At 45.1% G+C, this 14,314-nt stretch overlaps 1 protein-coding gene across 2 annotated transcripts in view; it reads right to left on the bottom strand.

The window, feature by feature from the left end:
* The window catches only part of RBFOX1 (RNA binding fox-1 homolog 1), a 196,227-nt gene that overhangs the window by 56,699 nt on the left and 125,214 nt on the right, over nucleotides 1–14,314 (bottom strand). For both annotated transcript variants that reach the window (XM_007469924.1, XM_007469925.1), the window contains one exon: nucleotides 938–1,070. In XM_007469924.1, the coding sequence (XP_007469986.1) occupies nucleotides 938–1,070 (133 nt within the window). The remainder of the gene's footprint in view (nucleotides 1–937; nucleotides 1,071–14,314) is intronic.

Raw genomic sequence — 14,314 nt, 5'->3', positions numbered from 1 at the left:
GGGGGGCGGTGTTGGGAGGCTGTCCTGTCCTGTCCTGTGCATTGTAGGATTTTTAGCAGCATCCCTGGCCTCTACCTAGTAGATGCTATCACAACAAACAAAAATGTCTCCAGACATTCCCAATGTCCCATGAGGACCACTGCCTTAGAGACTTCCCTCTCTCCCACTCCAGGGGACCAGAATGTTCTAGCAGGATTCCTAACAGCGAGGCAGAAAGGGTAGCACTTCAAGAAAGCAGCCCATTACGCCAGTACCAATTTTTTTTTTCTTCAGCATTCACCACCATTCCTTGATATTCACTCGGCAATAGCAAAGTCCATGTACAGAAAGACCAAACGGGCCTTGGGGAACAAATCAATCTGCATTGTCCTCAGAGAGGGAAAAAGGAAGGCAAAGCCAATTTTGGAAAATCCAACTAAATGAGTCACTTCCAATTTCTTTGAACTTCGAGAGTTTGCGTTAGACTCGACACCTAATTTTCTCTTCTGGGCCAAAGGTTCATTCACCTTGAAGCACAAGATGTCTTTGGGGAGGGGGGCAAGAACGCCCCAGTGGATTGTACGTTTGAAACCCTCCTGTCCCTCCACCGAGGGATTCAAAGGGCAAATGTGATCCAACCTCCTTAATCACCAGATGTTTGCAATCATCAGAAAGACGTCTTGGGCTGTAACCATTTCTCTGTTCTCCAGCATTCAGTCTCACAGAGAATTTACATAACAAAATGTGACATGTAGAATGCTTAAAGGCACCAACCATGACAAGACGAATTACACTCATTTTTTCAAGACTCTTTGCAAGGTGCTGCACAGCAAGCGCGCGGGCTGCATGCCGGGCGGTTCTGGGGTGGGGGGGTGGTCAAGGCCGGCATGCGCTAGATCGCACGCAAGGGGTGCTGGTGCGGGAGGCCCGCCCGGGGTCGGGGGGCTGCCCCACTTACCCGCCGTAGGCCGGGATCGGGGGCGGGGGCGCCGCGGCCCGGAAGGTGTTGTACACGGTGCGGCCGCGGCCTCGCAGGTGCGCCCCTCGGTAGGCGGCCGCGGCGGTGGCGGCTGGGTACGGGAAGCCGGGCACTGCGGGCGACAGGGGAGAGCAGAGCTTTCAGAGGCACTCCTGCCTTTGAGGGAACCACCCGCCCCTCCCCACCCCCACTCAGGACCCTTCTCCCCGCAGGCCAAGGCTGGACACCAGCCCCGCTTCCTTCCCAGAGTCAGGCTTCCAAAGGCGGGTAGGAGGGGGGAGACCAAGGTCTGATTCCGGAAAGGATGGGCTAGTTCAGCCCGTGGTCCCTGTGCCCAAGGTCAAGGACAGACCGTCACAAAGCATTCTTAATAACGGGAGAAAAGCTCACTGCACAAACTTAAATTTTTAAAAAGGTATTGCAACAGATTGCAAGATGTATGTGCAGTGTGCTCTCAAATCTGTCTACCTATCACCCATCTATCCACATGCCTACATATACATATATGCATAGTGTAATATACATGTGGATGAGCACACACTATGCATATGTGTATATGGACACATACATCTGTATAAGCATGTGTGCATGTGGAAGTGAATACATGTATATATGTGTATATACAATATACCTGGATGTTTGTGTGTATATACATGTACGCATGCATGTGGGTATGTGAATATGTATATGTGCATATTTATATATGTGTGCGTATTTATACAGTTATATGTACAAATTCATATACATACATATTTCAATGTGTTTGTAGTCATCTCTGGGCTGAACTTCAGAAGTAAATGTCAGTTGTCTATTCATAGCTTTTCCCAAACCCATTTTAATTTTTTCCCCTTATTTTCCTTTATGTACCTATATTGCTTATTAAAAACTTTAAATTGAAATACTGCGTTCCTAGAGACAAGTGTACACACATCGTAGGTGTATGGACCTCTCAGGCTCCAGGAAGCAAATTATTACTAAGGTCCCATCAGCCCCCTAACCATTTATACGGCTTATAAAACCATTTCTACCACAAACATAATTGCAGAGAAGTGTGGGAATTGGACCCCGAAGGAAAGGGTTTGGGCAGGGTTTTCTTCCCTGGGGGAAAATTCTCTGAGCAGAGTGACTCGGTGAGGAGGCAGCAGGGAAAGTGAGCCTGATGCTTGAGATCCCTGATAATTAATATGGCTTCCGCTGCCAGGGGTGTCATTCCTCCTAGGATGTCTGCAAATCCTCAGGCATCAGGGCCCTTGAAGCCTTCAGAACACCACCTCTGCCTTCCTGCTCTTTCTGTCACTGAATCTCACCACTCTCACCATGCTGGCCATGCCTGTCCCATCCCACTTAGCAGCAGGCACTGTTGCCCACACTGAATCCCGTGGAGGGGATGCTTTTTTAGGAAACTACTGTCCCAGGAGCTCTATATTAAAGGCTCAGAAAGTCCTAAGGTAAGGGAAGTGCATTAACACCATTAACCCAGAACCCCCAAACTTCATTTTTCCAGGAACTCTAGTTTGCAGAATACCCAACCTCTCACAGGTATTGAGAGAAGTCAGTCATTTATTACCTTTACCTCTTCTATTCATCTGCCAGCTCCTTGAGGCCTCCCACCGTATCCCATTCATCTTTGCATCTCCCTGCGCCTCCCCCACGTCAGCAGAAGCCCCCTGATTTTGTCCACAGTAGGTTCTAGATACTGGACACAGTAGAGTCTAGATGACTCACATGCATGAACAAGTGAATGAACCGTGGGCTGTGGTCCAGCCAAATGATTGACAGCCTATCCAGGGAACTTCCTCTCCCTGTTCCATTCTCTCCCCTCATCCTGCTTACCTAACAGGAGCTTTGAGGATTTCAAGAGAGAGCGAGACACATGACACGAACCAGGGTGGGATGGCTTTCCTCCCCATCGACAGCCCTGCCTCCCCTGCTCCACCTCCCCTGGGATTTCAGACAGTGTTGGTAACAACAGGCAAGGCTGGGAAGGACACAGCTTCTCTTGGCATCATAGGACAGTAAAGTCTCAGCGAGGCCTCACAGCCAAGGAAGCTCTTTCCCTGAGTTAACTCAGCACATCCAAGCTTCCCTCTGCCAGGATCTCTATTTTGCTGAATACCTAGCCTCTCACAGGGTGTTGTATTTCATATTATGTTAAACTTGCCTCCACCCTACATCCAAAGGCCGAGAAGGGCTTTTTCCCCTCCCCGCTATCACGTTCAAGAGTAGAAGCCCTCCACCCAGAGAACACACTGGTGGTTGCCAAGGGGGAGGGGGCTGGGGGAGGGATGGAGTGGGAGGTAGGGGTTAGCAGATGTGAGCTTCTATACATAGAATGGATAAACAACAAGGTCCTACTGTATAGCACAGCACTATCTTATGATAAACCATAATGGAAAAGAATACTAAAAAAAGAATGTATTGATATATAGATATATATAATATATATAACTGAATAACTTTGTTGTACAGCAGAAACTAATGCAACATTGTAAATCAGCTATACTTCAATTAAAAGAAAATAAATAAAGAGTAGAAGCCCTTCACCCCATCAATTCCCATTACTCCCAGAGTCCTTGGATAGAGTAGGTTTGCAGCTGCATGTGGGTGGCAAGGGGCGGGGAGAAGAAAGAAGTGGGATTTCCCACAGGAGCCATTCCCAATTCTATATTCGTGGAATTGCATGGAGTGGAATATAACCCTTGACCCGGAAGTGAAGGCAGACTAGCTGTCATCTGGGATTCTCTGTGTGTTCTTGAATGGCCAACAGCTATCCTGTTTCATGGATTCTACCATATCCTTCTGTGCTGATGCTGGTAAATGCTAGGGTGGTAGAATCAAGTCAGAATGATTTTTATCTTTCTACTTATGTCTGAGAAGACCATCCAGGTTCTTTTTTTTAAATTGTCGTTCAAGACAACTCATACAGCAGTACTTAATTCTCAGCTTTCCAGCCCTCACCACCCATGTTTCCTGGCTGGTGTTTCAACTACTGTTCTTGAAATTGCAAAGAGGTGTCAACCTCAATGAAAAAAGCAGGGAAATCCTAATATCGTAAAAGCCCAGGAGTCATGAGAGATAGGAGATGTTGGCTTTAGGACTGGGGAGAAAATGAGCAATGCCTTTGACTCCAGCGCTATCTTGCCACAGTTCAAATATTAAGTTTTCAGAGGAACACCTTGGATTTTGAAATAAAGCAAATGAAAAGTTCACAATCTGGCAGAGCAGCTGGCTGCCTGTGTGAGGAAACACAGTAATTACGCTGACCCATTCATTATCGCTGGCTACGGCATGGAGTGAGCCAGACAAGATCCCTCTCAGCGACAAGCAGGTTTTACAATAATTCTTGGAGGATTTAGATGTTGAGATAGAACATGAAACAGAAGCTCAGCAGTAGAGCGAGGGGAACACAAGCTGCTAAAAGGGTAGAGCCAAGATGCCACTTTGTACCCCCTTTGCTGCAGGGAGAAAATATCCTTCTCGACGCAGGATAAGGGATTTGCGGATCTTAATACCAGGCTCTTTGAGCTACTCCAAGCAGGGCACATTAGAGGGATTCTTACTTTGTTAAAGGAACAAGGGAAGGACTGCACATCAACTTCCTGGGAGGCCAAGTACCCTTAGGTAAAATAAGGAGGTTCCATTGTAACAGGGGCTTCATGGAGAAGGCACGTGTGTCTCCCAGATGGATGGTTTTCTCAGCTATCCCTTTCTCGCTGCCGTCTAGAGCTGGCCAAGGGGTCTCTTTATGAAGTCTCTAGCTAGTCACCGTGATGGATGAATGTTCCCTTCTCTTCCCCTCTTTTCTTCCCCCCTTCCTTCCTCCAGAAAATAAGCAGGACCCTGTGGGGCTCCTGGGCACAAAAGCCTTTCTGTGTCCCCTTCCATGAGCTTCAACAGGCAGGTTCAAATAGTTGCTAATCAGGGAAGGGAGGGGTTGGGAAGACACGGAAGGGGCAATCAAGAGGCAATAGTGCAGTCTTGGGGCAGAGTCCTGGTTCCCCCTCAAGGGACACACATCACAGTATCTTTGAGATGTTTTGCAGATACAGAAACCCCTGCCAGGTGCGAGAAGTTAACAGTGTGCTGCCCACAAGCACGTAGACCCCAGACTGGTTGGAACCAGAAGGTTGATGATGCTGGCTCTCACTTACTACTTACTCACCACCAACCAATCAGAAGGAAGTCCACGAGCTGATCACGCCCTCCTCTTTGAACCATTACTATAAAACTCCTCACTAGCCCCTCCAGGTCAGGACACACAATTTTGAGGGCATTATCCCACTGTGGCCCCTTTGCCCGGCAAAGCAATAAAGCTATTCTTTTCTGCTTCACCCAAAACTCTGTCGCCAAGATTTAACTCGGTGTTGAGATACAGAGGCCAGATTAGGCATCCATCCCTCCCTCCCACCCTTCCTCCCTCCTTCTCTTCCTCCCTTCCATTTATTTTCTAACCTCCTTCTGAAGAATGCTGCCATGAACCTTCCCAGGTGTACTAGCAATCAAGTAACTTGACTGATCAAGCAACAGAAGGAAAAAGACTCTCACCATTGCTAAAATGCAAGCCGCATGAGGGCAGTGCTCTCCATCTGTTTTGCTATCTGATTTAGAAAACTGCCTGACACAGCAGCACAGGTGTCAGCTACCTAACACCATGCGTGGACACCCTTTGATGGTGAACCCATGTTAGTCTCCTTCTTTTTGGGACAGTAGAGGCCCTTCCTCTTCCTGTTCCACCTTCCATAATCCAGTCCTTTATACAAAGCACCCTGCCCAAGATTTGCAGATAAAGTGTGCAAATAACACACCGGATCTCACTCATCTTTATAAAAACAGTCACTACGCCCATACTTAGAAGGTGCTGTACTGGCCCAAACATAGCAACCAAACTTGGAATATGTGTGATTCTGATAAAAAGGGAGACAACTTGGATAAACATACTGCGCTGGCAATTACTGCCCACCCTCAATTCATTTAAATTCACGTTTACTGCTGCAACGAGTCGGGGTACGGAGATTGGTTTCTACTTCTGGGGGAAAAGCAGGGCTCAAACATTTTCCCCAGACAGGTGATGACTGTCTGGTCTATGAAAGGAACTCTGTCACGTTCCTCCCTTCATGGAACCCCACACAGCGTTCCCTAGAAACCCAGCAAGTCTCAGTCTCTGCATGCAATACATGTGTGCAACAAGGAACAATGGAAAATAGCACTCGTTATAATCCCTAACTCGCCTGACTTATAGCCGAGCTTTCTGTGTTTCTCCCCATCTGCATTAGAGGACTTTTCCCCTATGGCTGGTTTAGGACAGTGTGGCTCTCTTCTCTTGCCAAATGGTCAATTTCAACGGCAAAAAACCCCCTCAACTGTTTGTCAAGCTTCCTTTAGACTCACATGGGATGGCAGGAACTGATTTGTTTATTTTTACTTGCCTACCAGGTGTGTTGGCTTATTGATCATGGTTAACTGCATATGTGAAGCGAATACTTAGATGATTCAGATATTGATTAAAACAAAACCAAAATGGCTTTATCCTTGAACCATGCAGAAAGAATGTAATAGGGAAGAATAAGTCTGACTCCATGTTAAATGTTTCTTTCACTTAAACCTTCGTATTCTATTACTTTTGCTTCGATTTAAGAATGTTGTCTAGAGCCCAAAATAGACAGAATAGTCCATTCTCAAGGCTCTGACTTTTCAGGGTATAACACTTTTCCGTTCACACAGAGATAAAAAGTTCAAAACAGAGAATAAATAACATTTGTCTTGCTGGAGGTTTACAGGAACATCCTGACCTGACCTACAAGAACAAAGGATTCTGACACCAAGAAGTCTGCAACAACCAGCCACGCCCCTCCCTCACCTTGGCTTTGTTGAAACCATTTGGGGGGTTTGGGGTTTTTTGAGCCACCCCTCTCCTTGCATGGCCCTGCAATAAACCTTCCTGTGCTCCAAACTCCGACATGTAGGTATTGTTTGGCCTCACTGTGCACTGAGCACACGAACTTGGGCTCAGTAACAAGAAGACATCTTAATTATGTGCTTATATTTCAGCGTGACGCGTCTCTTTTGCTGAGTTATCATGTCCTCTATCAATACCCCAGTTCAGGAGTTTGGATCCAGGAGGTGGGCAATAAATGTTTAATAAGTCCAATGCAAAATGCCAAGTGGAAACTCACAATGTCCTCTCCACTTCTGAGATGGAGTAAATCAATGCTAATAAAAGTCATCTACCTGTCACCCTGTCCAATATTTGTAAATGCCTCTTTGTTAATTAAAGAACAATGTTAGAAAGAAAAGACACCAAATTAGAGTTATTTCTGAAGGCCAACGCTGGAGTTTTTTTTTCTAGTTGAACTTCAATAAGCATGTAAACAGACCGTCAATGGGGAACAATGGAAAGTATTAAGGCTGCTTTGTGGAAAGCAAATAAATCCTTAGTTCCTGGCATGAGGGAGACAAGGGACCGAAAAAAAAAAAAACAAAAAAAAAACATAGGTTCATTATACTGGAAAGGTTTCCTCTTAAATCTGATCCAGCATGAATCAAAGTGAAAAATCTGGTATCACTGCAACGAAAATTGGATTTAACTCATAAGCTAAAAATGAGTTTCTCTCAAAGAAAACACGGCAAGAGCCTCTGGTGCAAATACCAATTGCACATCTTGTTGACACATCAACATCCGCAGCCCACCCACTCCCAACCTTCGGCTAGATTTATATCCAGAGCATATTGGAAGGTTAGCAGAGTAGCCATCTCAGTTTTCGGCAATAAGGAGTTCTCCTCTGCCAATGAACTCAATGAAACGGAAACTTTAGGAATGTAACCAGAGGCGTGCTGTGAGGTGCTCAACTATCAAGGCAAATCAACATTTTTAAACAGAAGATGTGTGGGTGTATCAACCCCGCCAAATGGGCCATTTACCAAAGTGTCAACTGCTTATTGCCTTTCTCCTCGCCAAGACAAAGCCCCCACCTCCCACCTCCGACCAGCTCTGCGTTCAATGTATTTACGGTGAGGAACACGTGATCGCCCTCCCCCACCCCCACCCCACCCCCCGTCTCTTTTACGAATGTGGTGCTTACCTTCGAAAATAAACACAAATGAGATCACCGGAAATCCCAAGAGAAGATACACAAAACCAGCGGAAAATACTTGAGGGTTATAAACTGCATATTGAAGTTTTAGAGCTCCGGGAGAGATGGAAGAGTAGCAGATGCAAAACCCGACAGGGGGGCAGATTCTGCATCAAAGCCATAAAAATATACAACTGCTTTAACGGGCAATTATTTGCATTTGTGCACGGGTTTGAATTTGCATGAGGTTGCCAGATGCCCTGAAAAGGTGTGCCGTTAGGATGGTAGGCGGGGGTGGGGGTGGGGGAGCTCTCTCTTTGTCTGCTCTTCCTCTCCTTTGCTTCATAAATGCCACCCTCCCCCCACCCTTGAAATGTTTTAAGACAAAGATGTTCATACTCATTTGGGGTTGAATTGTTCCGTGGGTAATTTACAGTAGGAAATATTCACTTACACAATTCGGGGGGTGCAGACGCGGTTTCAACAGCAGGTTCAGGGTTCTGCAGGATTCCCCTTGAGGGAACTCCCATTCCATGAGCTGCACCATAAATTAGGACGTGGCACATAATAGGTAACATACTGAGGTGAAATAAACAGCCAGCTATAGCTCCATTTCACAGGCATAGCACTGTATGATAAACCTCACAATGCACTGTCCAAAAAAAAAAACCCCCAAAAACCCTGATGATTTTTTTTCCAAATGGCAAAAATGTTTGCACATTTTTGCAAGACAAATCTCAAAGAAAGGTACATAAAATTGGTTTGTAGCACAGAATTTATACACAACTAGGTCACTCTATTTAAATGGAAAACGTAATACGATGCATGGGCCATATTTATTTAGTTCTAGGTCAAAATCAAAATGGAAAGGCTTTCAGTTTGGTTGAAATTTAGTCATTTCAAGGTTTGGGGGTAAAAAGGGAGTGTTCCATCCATACAGTCATCTACAAAAAGACCAAAATGGCCGCTCAATGTGTTGGACTCTCTGGTCCTCATATGCACATACGTTTATTCCTGAAATGCACATTTGGGATCGGCTTTTGTTTCATTTTAAAATGCATGTTGATATTAAATACTGCTGTTTAGAAGTGAATAAATCTACATTTTGGACAAACAGTTCCTTATTTGAGGACATCCTCATTTGAAATGCATTGAATAGGAAAACAAAAATTTCTAATTAATGTACAAGTCTAATCACCATTCTCCACATGGAAGAGTAATTTTTCACTGTTCATTTGCTCGGTTTAATCTCAAAACTGACATAACAGAAACGCAATGTCCTATAAATCTCCACTCATTTGTTTCTTTAATATTCATATTCCATTGAACTGCAGCTGCTTGTTGCTGCAGCCTATTACAACTTGCGAAAGTGTCGATAAAAATATTATGAAAGGCAAGATGTGTTTCTTCCTGGCTGCATGTGCCATTTATTTGGGGAAAGACAATAAATGACTCGTGGATTGTCCCCTCCCACTGCCCTTCCGGCCTGCTGCTTGGTGGGTGATTAGTGATTAATTACCTGGCAGCAAATTGACATGGCACGAGGAAATTGACACAGCCCTGATTAATTAACTTTCTATGGGCGGTAGTTACTCACAAAACATTGTGCACCATAATTGAATCTCTTTACATAACGTCATGGTACAAAAGTTTTAGTCAAATCCAAATTAGCCAGAAGTTTCTAGGCTGTTATAGGTCTGATGAGGATGCATCCAAGGAACTGGCAAGAACTTGAACTTGGAGAGTGAGGCACATTTTTGAAAGGAAAAAAGATGGGGACATTGTGCTGGCTTGATTGCCCACGATGCATTTATTGGCCTAACTCTTTACTGTATGAGGCTAAAAGGCCTCGTTTTCTTCTAGCCTCCCCTGACTGCTGCTTCTCAGGGATAAAGATTCTCGCCTTTGTCGATTCTCTAATTCAATTCTTGGTTCCAGCATCACCTCTTCCTTCAAAGGCTTTTCCGCTCAGTTTTACCCCACACTTCCCAACACGGCCACTGTCACCATCATACCACTCCTTTTTTCCCCCTTCACTTACCATCTTATTTCTACCACCTCATCTGATCGCAACTTCGTTATCTATCTCCCTTTTGGGGTGTCCTGAGGACTTCATTTTGGCCCATACTGTGTCTCCAATGCCCAGAGGGTTACCTGGTCCCAGGTCACTGCTGAAATGTTTATTCATTATATCGTCAGATAAACTGAGGATGCCATATAGTAGGTCCGTTACAGAGGAAAGATGATTGACAGTTCTTGAACCTGTGAGAGTTGCTAAGGTGCTGCTTACAAAGGATGCCTATTTTAAGAGAAACTTTAATGAGGACGTTAGTGGTGAGTGACTCTGGACCTCACTTGTCTAAAAGTTCAGGCTGTGATAACTGAAATAATCCAAGCAAAGTCATGATTACAGTTGGCATAATTCCATCTTCTTGTACTCCATTATCAGATGGAGAAGATTCTACTGTATGATGAACCAGCTGCTAGTCACCAACCCACAGATTAACTCACAATCTCTTCACAAAACCACACGAACCAGTTCTTATTTTGATCTTCACTTTCCTTGTGGGGAAATGAAGATAGAGAGCAGCTCAGAAGCTCTCCAATGATCTGAACCCAGGCAGCCTGACACTAGACCTGTCATCTTATCTATTACACAAGACAGCTAGAACGAAAGCATACCATGTCATCTTTGAGCAAAACCTTTCTACTTCCACTCTCCCCACGCTGCTTAGAGGCTCTCAATTTGTACTTCCCTACTAGTGTCTGGACAAGCTGCTCCATCACCTCCCTCTATCCATACCACATCCAAGAGAACCAACCCCGATTCATCATGGGCAGAGTTAATTTGCAGGGCAATCTGTTGACAAGCCTCCCTAAGACCTGGCTGGGGGCCAAGGGGTAGGGGAGGGCTGGGGCAGGTGCCATTTCTTCCATTCTATATTTATGTTCTGAGATTTCAAGACACCTGGAAGGGCTTTGCTCCTTCTCTGCTAATCGGATACAAGCCATGGGGATCACTCCTGATTCATGTTCCTGATGAGAGTCCAAGGCAAGCTGTTTTCCTTCTCCACTGGGGTTGATCTCCACATCTGGATGTGAGCCGGCGTCAGGGGGGTTGTATACAATCCCCAAATGTGGCGGAAGGTGGACTCTCCCAGTGGTGGGGATCTGGGTTATAACAGTATGGTGTTATATACACAAACCGAATTACCATCAAAATAACGAGCTCCTTATGACTCAACTCAACTAGAAATTTTCTCCAAGATTTGGCAGATGCGCATAGAAACTTTCAGGATATTTGGGCATGTTGCACTTTCTTCTGTATACAATCTATTGGTTAATACCGTTATCAAATATCACTTGACTCACAACTTGGTTGGAAATAGACTCTTCCTTGGAAAGAAATGAGTCATCTAGGTAAAAAAAATTTTAAATGCAATGCAGGCACAGGGATGTACCCTGAGCAGTGAGATTGGTTTTCCCAAAGCAGACATGTTTCTGAACTTAACAAATTCAAAAAGCCACAACAAACCCGCCCCCCCCCACACACACACAATGCTCACACACATGACTATTCTTTGATCGCTTAGGTCTTTGGGATTTTGAATGAGGACAGCAGCCTCGGTTTTTATCTGATTGCCACGTGATTCCTGCTTAGCTCCTGAACTTAGCGGTTGTCTCTTTTCTCCTAGGTTACAAATGGCCCATTTAATCCAACAGACATGTGGGAAGTGCCAGGGCTGCTGAAATGCGCAGTGATAGGCTTTTTCTGTGCAAAAGACCTATTTGTGATCTGTCACAGGTATTGGCATTACCCCTGCAGGCAGGATCTTTGTAACAGTTCATTCAGCAAAAGGAGAATGAATCTCCATCTCAGAGTGTTTAACTCAGCAGGACCTCAGAGGGCATTTGCAAAAGTGCTTTCTGTCCTTTGAAGGAACATAGGAGACAAACAAAGCTGTGAGATGCTGAGATCTATTGTAATTTGGACGAAGCAATTTACCATCATCTATTCGTTTGACAAAAACCTGTACCGGTGTCAATGTAGCTTTTTTCGGGCAGTAGTGGAGAAAAAAAAAAGGCTAATAATTTATATAAATAATTACTTTATCGAGTGCATACACACAGTAAAGTTTCAATTGTTAAATGATTCACAATCTGTCTAACAGCTGGCTGAAACAGCAAGCTCTGTGAATTGCCTCTCCAGGTAGGAAGGAGGGCAAGTGAGATAAATGAGCTTCCCTATGCTGGGCTGAATTTCCCATGGTTCTCTAGGGCTGCTGGGGCTCCATGAACATGAGACCCCCGGAGGGGGTTGGCCGTGGCTCACGGGGATAGGGATGCAATGCAAAAGCATCGTTCATTTCACTTCCAGCCATCACTGTGGGTAGAGCTGGTCGGTTTGTGTTGAGGCCCATCTGATCTTGAGAGCCAGCTTCCAGACTTGAAAACTGAGTCCTGATCTGTTGAGCAACACCCCGAGCAAACCTGGAGGACAGGTGCTATCTGGACCCTCGGATCACCTCCCTGATATCCCAGCTGGAGCCCTCCCCAAACACCCACACAGAACAGACTGAAGGAAGACGATTCAGAAATGGTCCAGTTGTCCAGGCACTAGACTAACATAAACCTTCCAAACCAGCTTTTTTGGTGAACTTTCAAAAGTGCCTGGAGAAGATGGCTTCTAAGAAAGAAAAGGAAAGAAGAGCCATTTGTTTGAGGAGCTGCAAGGCCTCAAGCAGCCTGAAAGTCTTTTTACACAAGGATTTCATTTGATGCTCACAGGTAAGCAGGTATTCATGAAGACGTTCATGGCAAAAAGACTTGGCCAAGGTCACACTGCTAGTGTACCATGACGATTAGGACCCAGCTCTGCCTGAATCCAGCTGTTCTCCTACAAATTTTTTATTGCTTCAGGAGAATTTTGCAAAACTAATACTGAGGACTAAGATTTGCTGACAAAAAAAAGATCTTTGGGAAATGTTTCTTAGATCCCTACAGCAATGACCAAGGGTGGGGATGATATATATCCTTGGGCAGGTGTGCCCATAGAGGGGGCTCTTTTATGTTTGTTTGTTACACAAAAGGCAATCAGGTGTCAAGAGCCTACAGGGCATGCAAACCAAACCCAAGGAGATGGATCTAAAATAGGTGGTGTGTTATTTGGTCCTGAAAATGGCCTTCTGTTAACACTCCCCCCACCACCGAGTTCCCCAGTAGCAATAAAATAGCTCTTGGAATGTCAATACTTTCACGTGAACGAACACATGATTTAAGACAGTGGTGTTTTTGGAGCTCTTAGTGAAGTTAAGTGTTTAAATGATTGTGTTTACATGAACTATACCAGGCTCCTTCCCCTCCGGTGGGAGGTAAGCTCAGCCTCCTTTCACGCATCTTTGCACTGCATGGGGAGATCTGCTTTTGAAGAGAAATAAGGCAAGGGAAGGAGGGGCCACCTCTGTGGCTGGACACTTTTCTATGCAAGAAACACCAAGTGCCCCCGCTCCAGGGCTTGAATTATATGAGTGTCACTGGTGGTTTTTACTTCCCTACTAAGCCAGTGGTCCCCAGCCTTTTTGGCACGAGGGACCAGTTTGGTGGAAGACAATTTTTCCACAGATCGGTGGCGGGGGCAGGGGTGGAGATGGTTCAGGGGGTAGCGCAAGCGATGGGGAGAGGCAGATGAAGCTTCGCTCGCTTGCTGCTTACCGTCTGCTGGCCCAGTTCCGAGCAGGCCGAGGACCTGTACTGATCCGCGGCCCAGGGGTTGAGGACCCCTGTACTAAGCTGCTCAATCCCAGCTGTGAAGACTTTGACAGGGCTTGGCTCCATTTACAAAGCCAGGTTCCCTAAACGCATACACCTGCACCCCCTTATCTTCCAGGAATCAAACAGGATCTTATCTTTGGCCCCTGCAAATTTCATGTTCAGAGCTCTGAACTCAGGAGAGGATTTTTTTTTTTTTCCATTTTAAATCCACATTAGAGAAAGACAAATATATGATATCACTTCTATGGGGAATCTAAAAAAATGATGCAAATGAACTTATTTACAAAGCAGAAATAGACTCACAGACATAGAAAACAAACCTATGGTTACCAAAGGGGAAAGGGGGTAGGGGAGGGATAAATTAGGAGTTTGAGATTAACAGATACACACTACTATGTATAAAATAGATAACCAACAAGAACCTACTGTATAGCACAGGGAACTATATTCAATATCTTGTAATAACCTATAATGGAAAAGAATCTGAAAAGGAATATATATATATATATATATA

The sequence above is a fragment of the Lipotes vexillifer genome, unplaced genomic scaffold, assembly GCF_000442215.2.
Source record: "Lipotes vexillifer unplaced genomic scaffold, Lipotes_vexillifer_v1.1 scaffold1120, whole genome shotgun sequence".
Lineage (NCBI taxonomy): Eukaryota > Metazoa > Chordata > Mammalia > Artiodactyla > Lipotidae > Lipotes > Lipotes vexillifer.
This window is presented reverse-complemented; position numbering and strand designations above follow the sequence as displayed.